This window comes from Lynx canadensis, chromosome B3 (assembly GCF_007474595.2).
Source record: "Lynx canadensis isolate LIC74 chromosome B3, mLynCan4.pri.v2, whole genome shotgun sequence".
Lineage (NCBI taxonomy): Eukaryota > Metazoa > Chordata > Mammalia > Carnivora > Felidae > Lynx > Lynx canadensis.
In genome coordinates, this window is record NC_044308.2 from 3,829,118 (window position 1) to 3,845,079 (window position 15,962).

At 52.2% G+C, this 15,962-nt stretch overlaps 1 protein-coding gene across 2 annotated transcripts in view; it reads left to right on the forward strand.

Annotated features, from left to right (window-relative positions):
- The window catches only part of HOMER2 (homer scaffold protein 2), a 93,161-nt gene that overhangs the window by 52,109 nt on the left and 25,090 nt on the right, over nt 1-15,962 (forward strand). For both annotated transcript variants that reach the window (XM_030317282.2, XM_032593556.1), the window contains exon 3: nt 13,349-13,480. In XM_030317282.2, the coding sequence (XP_030173142.1) occupies nt 13,349-13,480 (132 nt within the window). The remainder of the gene's footprint in view (nt 1-13,348; nt 13,481-15,962) is intronic.

Sequence of the window (15,962 nt, forward strand, 5' to 3'; positions counted from 1 at the left end):
TACAGCACGCACGAGAATGCCTGCGTGTTACACCCTTACCAGCATTGGGTGTTATATCTAGTCTGGTTTTGATGGTGTTATTCCCAGAAGTCGAGTTTTATTATAAGATTTTGTAGTATTTCTTGAAATACATTTTTTTTCTGGATGCTTGTATTATTCTGCTGTCTTCCTTGATATTTTGGCCACATTGCTATGGGAGCAGGATAAAGAAGGCATGTCAGCAGTATCACCAAGTTAACAAAAAAAGTAGATTTGATGCTTTGTGATTTTTTTGTTTGTTTGTTTTTAATCTCTGTTCATCCCACTGGACAGTTTTACAATTTACATTATCTGCTGCACCAGAAATTCAGTCTGTCTGGGCGCCTGGCTGGCTCAGTCAGTAAAGTGTGCAACTCTCTTTTTTTTTTAATGTTTATTTATTTTTGAGAGAGAGAGAGAGAGGGGGACAGAGCATGAGCAGGGGAAGGGCAAAGAGAGAGGGAGACACAGAATCCAAGGGAGGCTCCAGGCTTCGAGCTGTCAGCACAGAGCCCGACACGGGGCTCGAACTCATGAACTGTGAGATCATGACCTGAGCCGAAGTCAAACCCTCAACCAACTGAGCCACCCAGGCGCCCCTAGAGTGTGCAACTTTTGCTCTTGGGGTCATGAGTTCAAGCCCCACGTTGGACGTAGAGTTGACTTAAAAATTTTAAATAAATAAAGTCACTTATTAAAAAAAAGTCAGTGTATCTGAAGCTGAATTCCCCTATTTGCCCTCTAAACCACCTCTCCATTTTCATTCCCAATCATTTGGGTTAAAAAAAGAAAAGAAAAAAAGTAGAAACTCATTCCCTTTTTAGTTGGTCAAAAGAATCTGCCTTTGAAGTACCTCACGTTTATGCCTACTGTTTTGTTTTATGGCCACAACTTGTCCTGAGACCGTCTTTTTCTTTTAACTGAAGTGTAATCAACATACGATGTTGTGTGAGTTTCAGGTACATGACATACTGGCTCACTGACTCCACGCGTTACTTCGTGCTCAGCAGAAGTGTCACCACCTGTCACCAAACAACGTTTTTACAGTATTATTGACTGTTCCCTGTGCTGCACTTTTCATCCGCATGCCTTATTTATTTTCTAACCGGAAGGTTGGGCCTCCTGCTTGCCCTTATGCATTTCGTCCACCTCCCCACACCTGCCTCTCCTCTGACAACCATGAGTTTGTTCTCTGTTTTCTGTTCATTTGTTTTTTCACATTCCACATGTAAGTGAGATCATACAGTATTTGCGTTTCTCTCTCTGACTTATTTCACTTCGCACCGTACTCTCTAGATCCAATCATGTTGTCACAAATGGCAAGACCTCGTTCCTTTTTTTACGCCTGAGTGACATTCCATCGTGTACATGCACCGCATCCTTACCCATTCGTCTGTGGATGCGCACTTGGGCTGCCTCCGTGCTTTTGGCTGTGGTAAATCACACTCAGTAAACATGGGAGTGCGTCTTTTTGAATTAGTGGTTTTGTTTCCTTGGGTGAAGGTGGGGGAGGGGCAGAGAGAGAGGGAGACAGAGGCTCAGAGGCAGGCTCTGTGCTGTCAGCGTAGGGCCTGATGTGGGGCTCGAACCGATGAACTGTGAGATCATGACCTGAGCCACCCAGGTGCCCCGAAATTGTTTTTAATGTTTATTTATTTTTGAGAGAGAGAGAGAAAGAGACAGAGTGCAAGCAGATGAAGGGCAGAGAGAGAGGGAGACACAGAATCTGAAGCAGGTTCCAGGCTCTGAGCTGTCCGCACAGAGCCCGACACGGCACCTGAACCCATGAACCGTGAGATCATGACCAGAGCCAGAGTTGGCGCCCCGATTCTGTATGCTTTTGAGCTGGAATCCCCTTGATTCTTGCCAGGATTCTCTGATAGGGGTGGCCAGTCAAGCTGACCCACTTTATTTTATCTGTAGACGCTGTCACTTCATCTGCTGTCCTTGAGCTGGGCTTACCCTTCTGTCAGCTGTTATCCAAGGATATACTGGGCGTAAATACAGATAAAACCACTTTTCTTAGAGAAAGTGCTTTAGTCCTATTAGCTGGGCTTTCAGTAATTTGTCAAAGTGTCAACCACTGTATCAGACAGCTCTGCGGCTCCTGAAGGGCCAGGACGGTGTGGTGGGGAGTGAGCTGGACGTGCCAGTGGTGTGTGAGGAATCACATGGGTGCAGGGGGGCCGACACCCTGGCTGCAGAGTGGAGCCAATTCAGGCTCGGTGCCGGGGACCTGTCAAGTTACGGGGTCCCTTACAGAGTGGGAATTGGAAACCTGGGCCATGGGACACTGCCGGAATTCAGAGACGGAGCCCGAGGATCTTGGGCCACCCCTCCTATGGTGCCTGGCCTCCTGGTGTTCGTAGAGCCCACCCAGGGCTCCCACTTTACCCCTGCGGCACGAGAACCGTGACAGGGCCTGTCCTGCAAAAGGGGGTGTCCTGTGAGGGAGCAGGAGGCCCAGGGTAGTGGGCATGTAGGGACCTTAGTCATTTAATTACTGTGATTAGCGCTCAGGGAAGAGGTGGGGGTGGGGGGGAGGCAAGTTTCCTGCCGTGAGAACTGGGACATAGGACACAGATAGCAGTCACTGCTTTGTTTTAGGCCTTTCGTCCTAAATGTTGATCCGAACCAAGGTGGCCGATCGGTCAGATGTTTTTAGACTTTGGGGCTGAGTCTTGGTGCTTGGGTAATTGCACCTCAGACCTCGGGCAGGTCTAGGACCTGGGTCCTGCCTCTGTCTGTTGGCCTGGCCAATCAGGTCCACAGCCTTGAGCCTCTTATTGGTACTTGTCAGCCAGCCGTCCCTCCCAAACCATGGAATAGACATGCAGGTGTGGAAGGGACTTGAGGTCGCTGTGAGCAGAGGCCACAGCAGACTCAGCGTCCGAGTGAACCGCGGCCGGCCCGCAGCGCACAGGCCCCCCATTAAGGGAAGGTGGTGGCTGCCATTCCACACCAGGACACGGCAAGTGCTGGGTCCCATCCAGGCTTCTGTCATGATCCATTTGGGGAAGGATTTGGAAGGCCTCTCCTTCCCCTGAGAGCAGTTGGTGCTGTTCATCCCAGGAAAAACCTGTATTCAGACCCGTTCTTCATTCTTCCGGAAACAGTAGGCCCTTTCTTCTTCTCAGGGAAAAGGCTTTGCGTGTCAGCCCCACCCACTTCCAAAGGCACGGCTGGGCCGGAGTCTGGTGCATCATCTCGGCGTTGCTCGATTCTGGGGGGTCACGCGGGTCCTTTTCTGTGTGTGGGCCGCCAGGGTGCCACGCTCTATCTGGGGACCAGGGAGCAGGCCTGGCTCATCGTTGGGGTCCCGGGGCCAAGCCGGACCGGGCCGCACCACAAGGTGGGTGGGATAGTCAGTGGGTGACAAGGCCGGGCCTGGCCGCATCCCCTCTGGCTCTGGGGCACGTGTGCCGAGAGGGACCCAGGACCCGCACCTCAGTGTCACCTGTGCGTGGACAGACAGGTAGGAGCAAGGGCACCCAGAGCGGCGGCCTGAGCCATTCCATGGCCACCAGCTGCACACCAACAGTGGGACGATTTGCGGGGAGTTTGGGGGCAGAACAGCCACCTCCGTTATGCGGGAACTCCGTTCCCAGAGCCACAAGGGCGCTGGATTTCATTGTGCCACTGGCCCTCTTTCCCGACCGAGCTCAGCACCGCCCCCTTGTGAGGTGTCGCCTCGCCTGTGGGCGGCACTTGCCCGGAACAGGTGCTTCTCTCAGGTGCTCTGGATGGCTCTGCTGCCCTTGGTTCTGTTATTTACAGGATCACAAAAACCTGTGTCAGAAGAGACCTCGGAGGTCATCCATTCTGCAAGTACTTAGCAGCGTCCGCTGCATAGTGAGGACTGCCTAACCATGAAATTTCGGAGGATGTCAGCATCTGAAGCCCTGACTCGCTGGTATTTTCTCCTGGGAATGCGAAACTGCTTTCAAGAACACAGCCAGGTCCCCTCCTCCCCCGTCATTATAGTTTCCTCTTTCGGATCCGATCACCTTCTGTTAAAGGAGCTGACATATGGAAGGGTCTCGGCACACGGTAGGTTTTCAATGAACGTTGGTTTCTTTTCTTCCCTGATTGGGGTTGAAAAGAAAAGAGAAAAAGCATCGATTAATCCCTACTCTGGAAGCAGGCAACATGTCTGTCAGTTGCTGTAACTCGGTCCCAGCCTCTTGTAGAAAATTTGCGGGTTCTTCCAGCGTCCAACACCCTGGATTTGGGGACAACTCTCAATGGAGAGGAATCCAGGGATGTCTGCCATTTTGTGCCACAACAGCATCCTCTGAAATCCAGAGCAAGGCCGCAGGCGGGGGTTGGGGGCGGTGGACACATTCGTGCCTTCTCCAAAGACGTGCTTCCGGCGACCCGCAGGAGCTGGGTCTTTTACCACGGAGTCTTTTTTATTTTTCTCTGCGCAAGTTCCAGTGAGAACTCTCTAAAGAGGAAGGGGGTGGGCGCAGGAGACAGGAGCTCACATTAAAGCCTACTCCCCAAGATGCTTTATATAAAGTATCCTTCTGGACTTCACCTTCTCCCCCAAGACAACCCTCCGCCCCTCACGGAGGCACTGCTGACTCATTCCGCTGCTGCATTTACCACCCACGGGGTACCCTCCTTCCCACCGCCCAGGACCTCATTCTCTTGTTCCCTCTGGATTGTCCCCACTGCCTCCTGCGTCCTTCCCCTGCTCCTCTTGGTGCCACCGGGGCCTCTTTTTCTTTTGTCCCCTCCTGCTGGGGACACACCCCACTCCGGTAACCCCACAGTCTGCTAAGCCCCCCTCTCCCCTGAGGCCGGAACCCACAGGCCCAGCCCCTTCCTTTGTCCCCAGCACAATTCCTCAGTGTCCCTGAGTGTAGGGCTCCACCGCCCCTTTCGAGAAGCTTCTGCTCACAGTGATTAGCCTCTCTGACAAGTTTAATTTTTTTTTAATGTTTGTTTATTTTTTTTTTTATTTTTTATTTTTTCAACGTTTATTTATTTTTGGGACAGAGAGAGACAGAGCATGAACGGGGGAGGGGCAGAGAGAGAGGGAGACACAGAATCGGAAACAGGCTCCAGGCTCTGAGCCATCAGCCCAGAGCCTGACACGGGGCTCGAACTCCCGGACCGCGAGATCGTGACCTGGCTGAAGTCGGACGCTTAACCGACTGCGCCACCCAGGCGCCCCTATTTTTTTATTTTGAGAGAGAGCACACACATGCAGGTGAGGGGCAGAGAGAGGGGGGGAAAGAATCCCAAGCAGGATCTGTGCTGTCAGTGCAGAGTCTGATGTGGGGCTCGATCTCACAAACCGTGAGATCATGACCTGAGCCAAAATCAAGAGTCAGACTCTTAACCGACTGAGCCACTAGGTGCCCCATACATATATATATATTTTTTAATTTTATTTAATCTCTACACCCAACATGGGGCTTGAACTCATGACCCCGAGATCGAGTTGCATGCTCCTCCCACTGAGCCAGCCAGGTGCCCCTGATTTACATATATCGTGAAATGATTTCCACAGTAGGTTTAGCTACATTGATCTCATATAGATACAATAAAAAGTTTCTCCTTGTTTTTTTTTTCCTTTTTAATTTTTTTTTAAGATTATTTATTTTGAGAAAGAGAGAGAGAGAGAGCATCCCAAGCAGGCTCTGCACTGTTAGCACAGAGCCCGATACAGGGCTCAAACCCACAAACCACGAGATCATGACCTGAGCTGAAACCAAGAGTTGGACACTTAACAGACTGAGCCTCCCAGGCACCTTGAAAGGTTTCTCCTTGTGATGAGAGCTCTTAGGATCTACTCTCTGTCTCTCTCTTTTTTTTAATGTTTATTTATTTTTGAGAAAGGGACAGAGAGTGTGAGCGGGGAAGGAACAGAGAGAGAGGGAGACACAGAATCCGAAGCAGGCTCCAGGCTCCGACCTGTCAGCACAGAGCCCAATGCAGGGCTCGAACCCATGAACTGTGAGATCATGACCTGAGCCGAAGTCTGACACTTAACCTACTGAGCCACCCAGGTGCCCCAGGATCTACACTCTTGATGACTTCCCCATATATCATTCAGCAGTGTTAGCAGTGGTCATCATGTTGTACCTTCTGTCCCTAGTATTTATGTATCTTACAGCAGGAAGTTTGTACCTTCGATCACCTTCCAGCATTGTTTTTGTGATTCGTCCTTGTTGATGCCTGCAGCCTTGGTTCATTTTGACCGTGGGATATATTTCGTTGTAGGAATATAGGAGTTTATGTGTTCTGCTGGCAGTGAACATTTGTTCTTGCAGAACTGGTACTGAGAACATTCTTGTTTATTTCTCCTGCTAGACCTGTGCAAAGATTTCTTTCATGGGTGTCTTTAGTGGTGCAGTGACTGAGTGAAAGAGAATGTGCATTCTTCTTTACGTATTTACTTATTTTTAAAATATATTTTAAAAGTTTATTCATTTTATTTTGAGAGAGAAGCAGAGGGAGAGGGAGAGAGAAAATCCCAAGCAGGCTCTGTGCTGTTCAGCAAACACGTCAGATCTCACCACCTGTGAGATCGTGACCTGAGCCGAAACCAAGAGTCAGGCACTCAGGCAGGTGCGCTGAGAAGGTGCATTCTTAACTTGAGAGAGAAAGCCACATTGTTTTTCAAAGTGACTTTGGCAGTCTGTGAGAGCCCCCATTGCCCCATGCCCTTGCCCCACCCTTGGTATCATCAGACATATTTTGGGTTTGGTGAGTAGATACTGGTAATGGGCATGCAGTTTCCATATTACTAGTGAAATGGAGTTTAAACTTCTGGCTGTGAGACTCACCCTACCTCATTGTCTCCAGGCTCACGAGAGAGGGGTCCATTCGTCAGCCCAGAGCTGAGCCTCCCTTGGGGACTGGGTCCTCCCTGCACCCCAGGGCGTCCCTCCTACCCCACAGCTGCGCAGGGCACTCCCACCGCAGACCCGAGCAGATTGATGGGCTTTTCACGGGCGTCCCCTTCCTGTGCTCCCTCGTGCAGGCTGAGGAGGGTGAAGGAGCCTCGAGAGAAGCAGAAGCATTAAGGTGAATTCCAGGTACGACACCACGTGGCCAGACGTGACCTGGGGGCCCAGAGGAGTACACGCACGAGGCGTGTCTTCCCGGGAGACTAGTCTTGCTGGGCTGCCCCACGTACAGCACAGAATGAGGTTCCCGTGTTGGTGGAAAATGAAGGAAGCAGGCTGTGGGCTTGATCGTGTTTGACAATGTGATTGCTCCCACTGACTCTCGCGCTGGGTGTCCTGGGAGCACAGCCAGCCACTTGTCTCACTGGTTACAGATGGACTCAGCAGTATGGCCCGGAGGTGGGTCAGACCAGCTACCTCCGGGGAGCTGTGGCAGCATAATGGGTAACGTGGAAGTCAATGATAGCTTTGCTTCCCATTTCTTCCTCTCTTCTGAATCTGGAATGTTCTTTTTTTTTTTTTTTTTCCTTTTTGAGAGAGAGCACGTGCCCACGCACAAGTGGGGTAGGGGCAGAGGGAGAGGCAGACACAGAATCTGAAGCAGGCTCCAGGCTCTGAGCTGTCAGCACAGAGCCCGATGTGGGTCTTGAACCCACAAACCATGAGATCATGACCTGAGCCGAAGTCTGACGGTTAACCAACTGAGCCACCCAAGCACCCCAAACATTTTCTTTTTTTTTTTTTTTTGAGTTTGTTTGTTTGTTTGTTTGTTTTGAGAGGGAAGCAGAGACAGCGAGAGTTTGGGAGGGGTAGGGAGAGAGGGAGGGAGGGAGAGAGAATCCCAAGCAGGCTCTACACTGTCAGCACAGAACCTGATGAGAGGGGCTCAAACTCACAAGACCGTGAGATCGTGACCTGAGCTGAAACCAAGAGTCGGAGGCTTAACCCACTGAGCCATCCACGTGCCCTGCGAGCATTTTCAGTCATTGTATTCGTGATGGTGATCTGTGATCACTGACTCCAAGTCACTGAAAGCTCAGTGGTTCGCATTTTTAGCAATAAAGCATTTTTTAATTAACGTGTGTACTTTTGGGGGACGCCTGGGTGGCTCAGTCGGTTGAGCATCCTACTTCGGCTCAGGTCATGATCTCACTACAGTTTGTGGGTTCGAGCCCCGCGTGGGGCTCTGCGCTGACAGCTCAGAGCCTGGAGCCTGCTTCGGATTCTGTGTCTCCCTCCCTCTCTGCCCCTCCCCCACTCATGCTCTGACTCTCTTTCTCAAAGATAAATAAACGTAAAAGAATTTTAAAAAATGACATACTATTTGTAAGCATAATACTATTGCACACCTAACAGACTACAGCACGGTAGAAACATAACTTTTATATGCATTTAGGAAACTGAAAACCTCGCTTACCACACTTGATTGTGACATTTACTTTATCGCCGTGGTCTGGAACCGAACCCGAAATATCTCTGAGGTGTGCCTACAAATACTCCAAAGAATGAACCTACTAGCGGTTTTCCTTATGAAGGAAATGTTTATTCTCCAGGGCCAACTCAGAACGCTTTTCTTTCATCTGCTAAAGCAGGGAAGAGAGGACACTGAACAGGTACTCTAGTAATAGAAGTGTCATTGCTGTGCGTGTGTGAACGTGCCTACTGGGTTTTCTAGTGAGGCATCAGCTCACGCATAAACCTTGCCTGCTTGGCAGAACAACCTCTAGAAGTTAATACGAAGAGGACGACCGTTTATTGCCTCTGTCAGCTCACGGGGGCCTGGGGCTAGGCTCTCACCTTGATTTCACAGGACGAGAAAATGAGCCGGTGAGGAGCACAGTCTAGCGGTAAAACTCAGGCTGTCCGACTCAAAAACCTGTATTCGGAATTTCTATACAACGTTTCTCCTTCTGTGCGTGATGACCTCCCTTCTTACCCCGTCTGTGGACTAGGGACGCCCCCCGCTGCACTCTTGGCTCCCTTCCCATCCACGTGGTAACTCTCCTGGGGTACCAAAGCCCATGTGAGTTCGGACACGTTATCAAGCATTTTTCAGATAACCAAATTTGATACAGTTGGTCAAGAGCTCTGCCTGCTGTCACCGGACGCTGTCGGCGATGCGGGGGAGGAGGGGAGTGGGAAGTGTGGCCTAAACCAGGGGCGAGTATAAAGGAATGCTTCTGGGGCCTCGGAGGTTGGCTGGGTTCTGGCACAGCTCCGCTTGGGACTGATATGGTGGAATCAGAGCAGGCCTAGAGCTGGTGTGTGCCTGGGCTGCTCGATCAGGGTGGATCCCGTGATCCCAGAAAGCCAACCCTGGTCACCTCTCAATTACCAGGATGCTGGGAAGGGCAAAGCCATCACCAGACCCATTCGGAAACCTGATTCATTCTAGATCTTTCTGCTCCTTTACAGCAAACCTGTACCTTGAGGTCAGCCTCCCCAAAACCCTCTTGATAGTCAGAGGACAGAGGCTGAGCAGAGTAGAGGACACACTTCTGAAGCTCGCCCCAAACAGGCTCTTCCAGAGTCAGTCTGGAATAACATAGGTGAAGTCCCCTGGTAGTTCTTTAGAATGTAACAGATCCTAAGGCACTTTTTCATACAGTCTTCTATCTAATTCCCATTTTACAGATGGGAAAACTGAGGCTCGACAAAGTCACGTTTATCAAATGACATGTTCAAGGTCATACAACTAGTAAGTGCTGAAAAGGAACGTAATGTACGTATTACTTAGAAAACAGTGATTAACTGGCTTTAAGAGCTAAATCTGTCTCCTGCTTGGGGATTCATTCAGCTTCTCAAATCTGTGGACTCAAAAAAAATTTTTTTTTCTTTTTGATTCTCAACCGTTCTATGAATATCGCTCTGTTCCGTCTTCTCGCCTCGCCTTCTGGGACTCTGGTTACGTGTCCACTAGACCTCCTGAGTGCCTCCAACATGGTTTACATTCTTACCAGCTTTGCACCCCCCGATTCTTGGTTCTGTTTCAATCTTGATATTTTCTGTCAATCGGTCTTCCGGTTCCCTAATCCTGGCTATTGATGTATCCAATCAGTAAACCTACTCACTGAACTGTTAATTTTAGACTTAGAATTTTTTAGTTCTGGAATGTCTGTTTGATTCCTAAAAACAAAATTCAGGGGTGGCTCAGCTGGTTAAGCGTCCAACTCTTGATCTCGGCTCGGGTCACGAGCTCACGGTTCATGAGATCAAGCCCCAGGTCGGGCTCTGCGGTGACAGTGCAGAGTCAGCTTGGGATTTTCTCTCTCCCTCTCTCTCTCTATGCCCCTCCCCCCTCAAAATAAATACATAAACTTAAAAACTCCTGAGTCCCTGGGGATATCCTTTTTCATCTACATTGTCCATTTTCCCATTTCCTTGAATATATTGAAAAAATTTTTTTTAATATATTTTATTTATTTTTGAGAGAGAGAGAGAGAGAGAGTGCGCGTGCGCGCGCACGCGCGCGCACAGGTGGGGGAGGGGCAGAGAGAGAGGGAGACACAGAATCCGAAGCAGGCTCCGGGCTCTGAGCCGTCGGCACAGAGCCCGACGTGGGGCTTGAACCCACCAACCGTGAGATCATCACCTGAGCTGAAGTCGGACGCTCAACCGGCAGAGCCACCCAGGCACCCTGTGTTTTGCTTCTCGATATAAACGGCAGCCCCATGCGAGGCTGCATGTTTCCTCAACAGAATGTGTCACCTGAGACACGTGGTGAATTGCAGCCCTGCGAACTTCCCACGGCGTCTGCACTTGCACTTTTGCGTAAGGTGTATAAACTCTAGCAGGCAGTGGTTCCTCTGACGGCCACGAGCAGAAGCTGGGTAAGATACTTAAAGGCATAAGAGAACTGTAGAAACACTATGGACGTGAGGGACTAATATTCCGGAGAGGAGAGGACCACCGGAGAGGTCAGTGGCAGGTGGCAGCTCTTTCTGTGTCGGGAGCATTTGCCAGGCCTGGCTGCCGGCCGGGGCTGCTGGGGGGAGGAAGGAAGCACACAGAACGGGGAACGGCGCACAGGACCCGGGGGGCAGCCTCCCCACAAGACAGTGGCTGAACGGCAAGTCTCTGCGGGTCTGGAGGTAGGCTGGACGTTTCCAAAAGGCCGAGTAAAACTTCTCTCGTGTTTACGGTGCTAAGAAGTGGAGGCCTGCCAAGGGGTCTGGAGAAGAACCGCGAAGGCAGGAAAGCTCCAGCGGGAGCAGGGACTGGCGCTGGCATCTACATCCCCCCCTCCCCCGGGGCGCTAAAGGGTGTGGGGAGGAGCTGGAGCCTCAAAGGCCGTGTTTGGCCCCTGGGGAAAAGACAGACCGGCAGAGATGTGGGAGCCTGAGTGACAGAACTGGGGACGAGCAGCCCCGGACGGCACGGCCCGTTTCCCCTTCAAGGTTTGCCAGATTTGAAGGTTAAAATCTGGAAGGCTACGGAACGAAGCTGAAGACCTCAGACAGAACGGGATGATCTCCCAAAGCCTTTCGGGGAAGAGGATATAAAGACGTGCCAGGCTCACAGCTGAGAGCCGTGGAGGGCCTTCCCTAAAAACAAGTGAAGCCGAGGCGGCCTGAGCCTGACCAGAGCTGGAACTGGGCCCCGACCTGGTTCCGTGCCTGCGTGGAACATGGATTTGTTATACTCCCCGCTTGCCCAGCAGACGAAGAGGGGAACTGTCTCTTGTAGGTGATAACGTCATGTGGAACCCTAACAGTGTGTTCATACCCATTTCCCACCATACAGTGGAGAATGAGTAGACATGCTCAGTCGGTTAAGCGTCCGACTTCAGCTCAGGTCACGATCTTGTAGTATGTAGGTTCGAGTCCCGCGACGGGCTCTGTGCCGACAGCTCAGAGCCTGGAGCCTGCTTTGGATTCTGTGCCTCCCTCTCTCTGCTCCTCCCCCACTTACACTCTGTCCCTCTCTCTCTCTCTCAAAAATATTTAAAGAAAATTGTTTTAAATAATTGAAAACATTTGCAATGTTGCAAGAATCATCAAAACGTGACACTGAAGTGAGCAGACACTGTTGGAAAAATGGTGCCGATCGACTTGCTTGACGCAGGGTAACCACAAACCTCCAGTTTGTAAACAACGCAATTATCCGTGACAGGCAGTAACGTGAACCCCAGCAGAACGCGGTGCGCCCCTACTCAGCATGCTACCGTTCCTGCTCAGATCATCAAAAGCTATTTGATGAGGAAGTCAGCAGCGAGTTTTGTCACTCCTGCCTGTTAGCAAACGTCCAAGAATCCCTTATTTCCAGGGACCTTTTTCTTGATTGTTTCTTAGAGCCTCAGGGCTTCGAAGGATTTCTGCCAGAGTGAGCCTTAGTTGCTATTTCCTAACACTTCTCAGTTGTTCCTTGATGATTTTATTTACATGTCTCCACCCTCTTCCTGACTTCCTGCAACTAGAAGATGAGGAATCTTGACTCATTCATCTCGTATTCGGTTAACAGAATGCCTGACAAGTAAATGCTCAGTATATGAACGTATGAATGTAGCGTGTGCTGGGTTTATCATTCCAGGTTCGTTCTCTCCCCTTCCTACCCTGCTGTGGCCTCCCAGAGGCTGATCTGCAGACCACAGCATGGGTCCCCGGGGGCCTCCGGCTTCTGGTTGGGTCTGGCCAGTGGCAGGAGATCAAGGGGAGAAGCGAGGGTATTTGTGCCCCCGGCTCCCCTCTTGTGGGAAGCCATGCGTATCCTGGGATGTCTCTCAACCAAAGGTCACCTCTCTCCTCCAGGCAGCCAGCTCTACGTGACTCTGGTCTTCCTCAGTCTGTAGCCTCTTCCTCCCTGATCCTTTGAGCCAGAGAAGGGGGCGACATCAAACACCAGGTCCCCCGCACCACCCCCTACAGCCTCCCTCCACCCAGCTCATGCCTGTATCGTTACTTCCTTTGTAAATTAACCCTCGGCAAATTACCCCCGTTAAGTATACCTTCACCTTCTTGTTGGGAAACAGCAAGCCCCAATCGCTTATGGAGATTTTAAGCGAGCTGGACGCTGGGGCTCCGGGTGCTTAAAAAGGGGCACAGCGCTGGTCGTCAGAGTGTGTGGTGTGGCTGGCCACGAAGGACCGTTGGATGCGTGGCAGCTTTGAGGAAATAAACAGCGGTTTTGGAAACTATTCTCCACTCGGGGCAGACTTCTCTCCCACTAACTTGTACGATCTTATTTTAGACCGACGGTCTGTTTTTAAGTCTCTGAAATTACCCCTTATCATGGTTGTGTATCTGACTCAGCACAGAATGTGCCAGGAGAGGAGGAACTCGGGACCAAAAAGAACAGAGTGGGGACGCGTACGTTAGGCACCAGCCGTGCCAGATGAAGACTTTGTAAGGAGTTCCGTTGGTGTCGAATTCTGTGTTTCACTTCCTGCTCTCCTGGGTTTTCTCCTGCAGGTGATTATAAACAGCACCATCACACCCAACATGACCTTCACCAAGACGTCGCAGAAGTTTGGGCAGTGGGCGGACAGCAGAGCCAACACGGTGTTCGGCCTGGGGTTCTCCTCGGAGCAGCAGCTGACAAAGGTAACGAGGTCCCCTCGTCCGGACACTGTCACCCAGTCCCTGGGTGCTGAGGGCCTGAGTGGCCCCGCTGGTGAGCAGGATTCCTCTTCAGCCTTTGATTTCACCCTGGCTGGCCCCGCAGGGCTGCCCAACCAGATGGATGACCTTTTAGAAATCCCAGGTCCCTGGAAATGAAGCTGTTGTTGGGGAAGGAAACTCACAGGACACCTGCTCCTGCAGAGCCTGAGATCCCAGCCCCAGGGCGCGGCTCTGCAGGCGGTTCCTGCCCTGTGTGTCACCCCGGGCCTTGTGCCCAGAGTGCGTGCGCCTGGCGGCCACCAGCATCAATGACCCCCTGGTTGGAGCCCTTAAGGAGAGGGAGGTCCTGCTGACTACTCGCTAGCAAACAGTTCCTCATGTGGAGGCCCTGTGCCCCTTAAAGCGTCACACCGCGTTTTGTCTCACGGTTTCTGGGGAAAGGATTCGTAGCTTAGGTTTGATTCTCCAAGGGGCCCAGGACACGCTCTGTGGACAGTCAGAAGGTGTTGAGGAGCACATCGTGACCGACCACAGGCTTGGAGAGCCCCAGGGTCTGCGGGAACAAGCTGACCACTTCTGAGAGGCTCACCCGCTGATGGATGTGTGAGCAAGTGGGCTTCCCTGGAGGATGGGGAAGGAGCCCTGTGTGCGTGTTCAGAATGCATTGCTTGAAAGCGAGACTGGCTAGTTTACATGACACAGGAACTTACTGGAAGGTCAGAGGGCCTCAGGGAACCCCGGGGGAGAGTTGAAAGGGAAGGGCTGGAGCCAGGCTGGCTTCAGGAGGCTAGGCTCTGGGAGTTGTTTCTCTCTAGACCATTGCCGTGAGCATATTCATTGAGCTGTGGCTGGGCGGACCCCGTGCGAGGCGCTGAGCACGTGGAGCTGTGGTCCCGTCCGTTCCCAGAGGCATTTACAAAATTCCAGGTTCGGGGGACTTGACAGGGCCACTTGGTATGGACTGGGATGCTTGGATTTCCTGAGTACACGGGGGACAGCTTTCAGGAAGCCGCCCCGCAGGGGCCCACGGATTTGTACCTCTTCTCTGTTCAACGTGTGTGCGTGTACTGTGGACACACGCACGCACACCTCGGCACACACGTGCATACCTAGGTACACATGCATGTGCACACTTAGGCACATGCACACGTGCATACTTAGGCACACACATGTGCACGCTTAGGCACACACACACATCTCTAAGGAGGCCTGCAGCCCACAGACCCAGCCATCCTACCTCCAGCCAGACACGCGACCCCGATGGAGGCCACCCCACGCCCTCTGTATCCCCAGGTCCTTACATGGACGCCACTCCCTAAGAAGCCCAAGAGACCCAAAATGACCTGGTGGCACTTTGAGCATCTCTTTTATGCCACCTGCTCACAGGAGCATTCTTTCCTGGGTCCCAACACGTCCAGCTCACCAGGGCTGTGAAGCACAGGGAAAATCCTTGAGTCTAGGTCATCGGGTATCATCGTGGGAGGCGATGTCCCTTGGTCCCCGGACTCGCGTGCTGCGCCTCTGGGGAGAAGCACCACGTGCTCCCACCCGGAAAGCCTGGTGCTCCCGCAGGCAGCACAGCAGGCGGGAGGGCCCACAGTCCTAAGGTTATCGGACGCTGCTTCGTTTCGTCGGCGCAGAAGCGGGTTGGCTGGTTTCAGGCTGTGCTGTGTGGCACAGGAGACCTTCAGGAGGCCTCCGGGCGGCGGGGCTGGCCTAGCGACGACAGACCATGGCATCTGTCAAGGGAGGAGGAGTGCTCCGGACGAAGGGCCCCCGTGCGATCCGCTTTCCACCGAGCCGGTGGCCTGAGGGCGCGGTGCAGATCTGGGGCCTCGGGGTGGATCCCTGTTGTTGGCAGTTGGCGCTCAGCAGGTCAGAGGGTGGGGCGGCCCTGGAGAGCAGGGGTGTGGGTCATCTAGGTCGCGAGGGGCCTCTCTCTCTGGTGCCCGGCGAGTGTGTTGGCAAGCCTTTTGGGCGAGCACTGGGCTGCCTGCAGGACCAGGGTGGGGCGTGTGGTTTTTAAGGATTCTCTCTGGTGTGAAGGTGGGGACTTTGGAAGAGCATAGTCTGTTCAGGCTGTTACAGCAAAATGCCACGTGTTGGGGTGGCTTACAGGCAACAGAAGCTGACTTCTTGGAGCTCTGGAGGCCGGAGGTCTGAGATCGGGATGCCGGCACGGTCAGGTTCAGGGGTAGGTCCTCTTTCTGGTTGTGTCCTGGCAACTTCTTGCTGTGCTCTCACGTGGCCCAAAGAGAGCAAGAGAGCTCTATGGGGTCTCTTAATAACTTCTTCTTTAGTGTTTTTATTTGAGAGAGAGACAGACAGACAGAGCACGAGTGGGGGAGGGGCAGAGCGAGAGAGGGACACAGAATCATCGGAAGCAGGCTCCAGGCTCCAAGCTGTCAGCACAGAGCCCAACACGGGGCTCGAACCCACAAACCGCAAGATCATGACCTGAGCT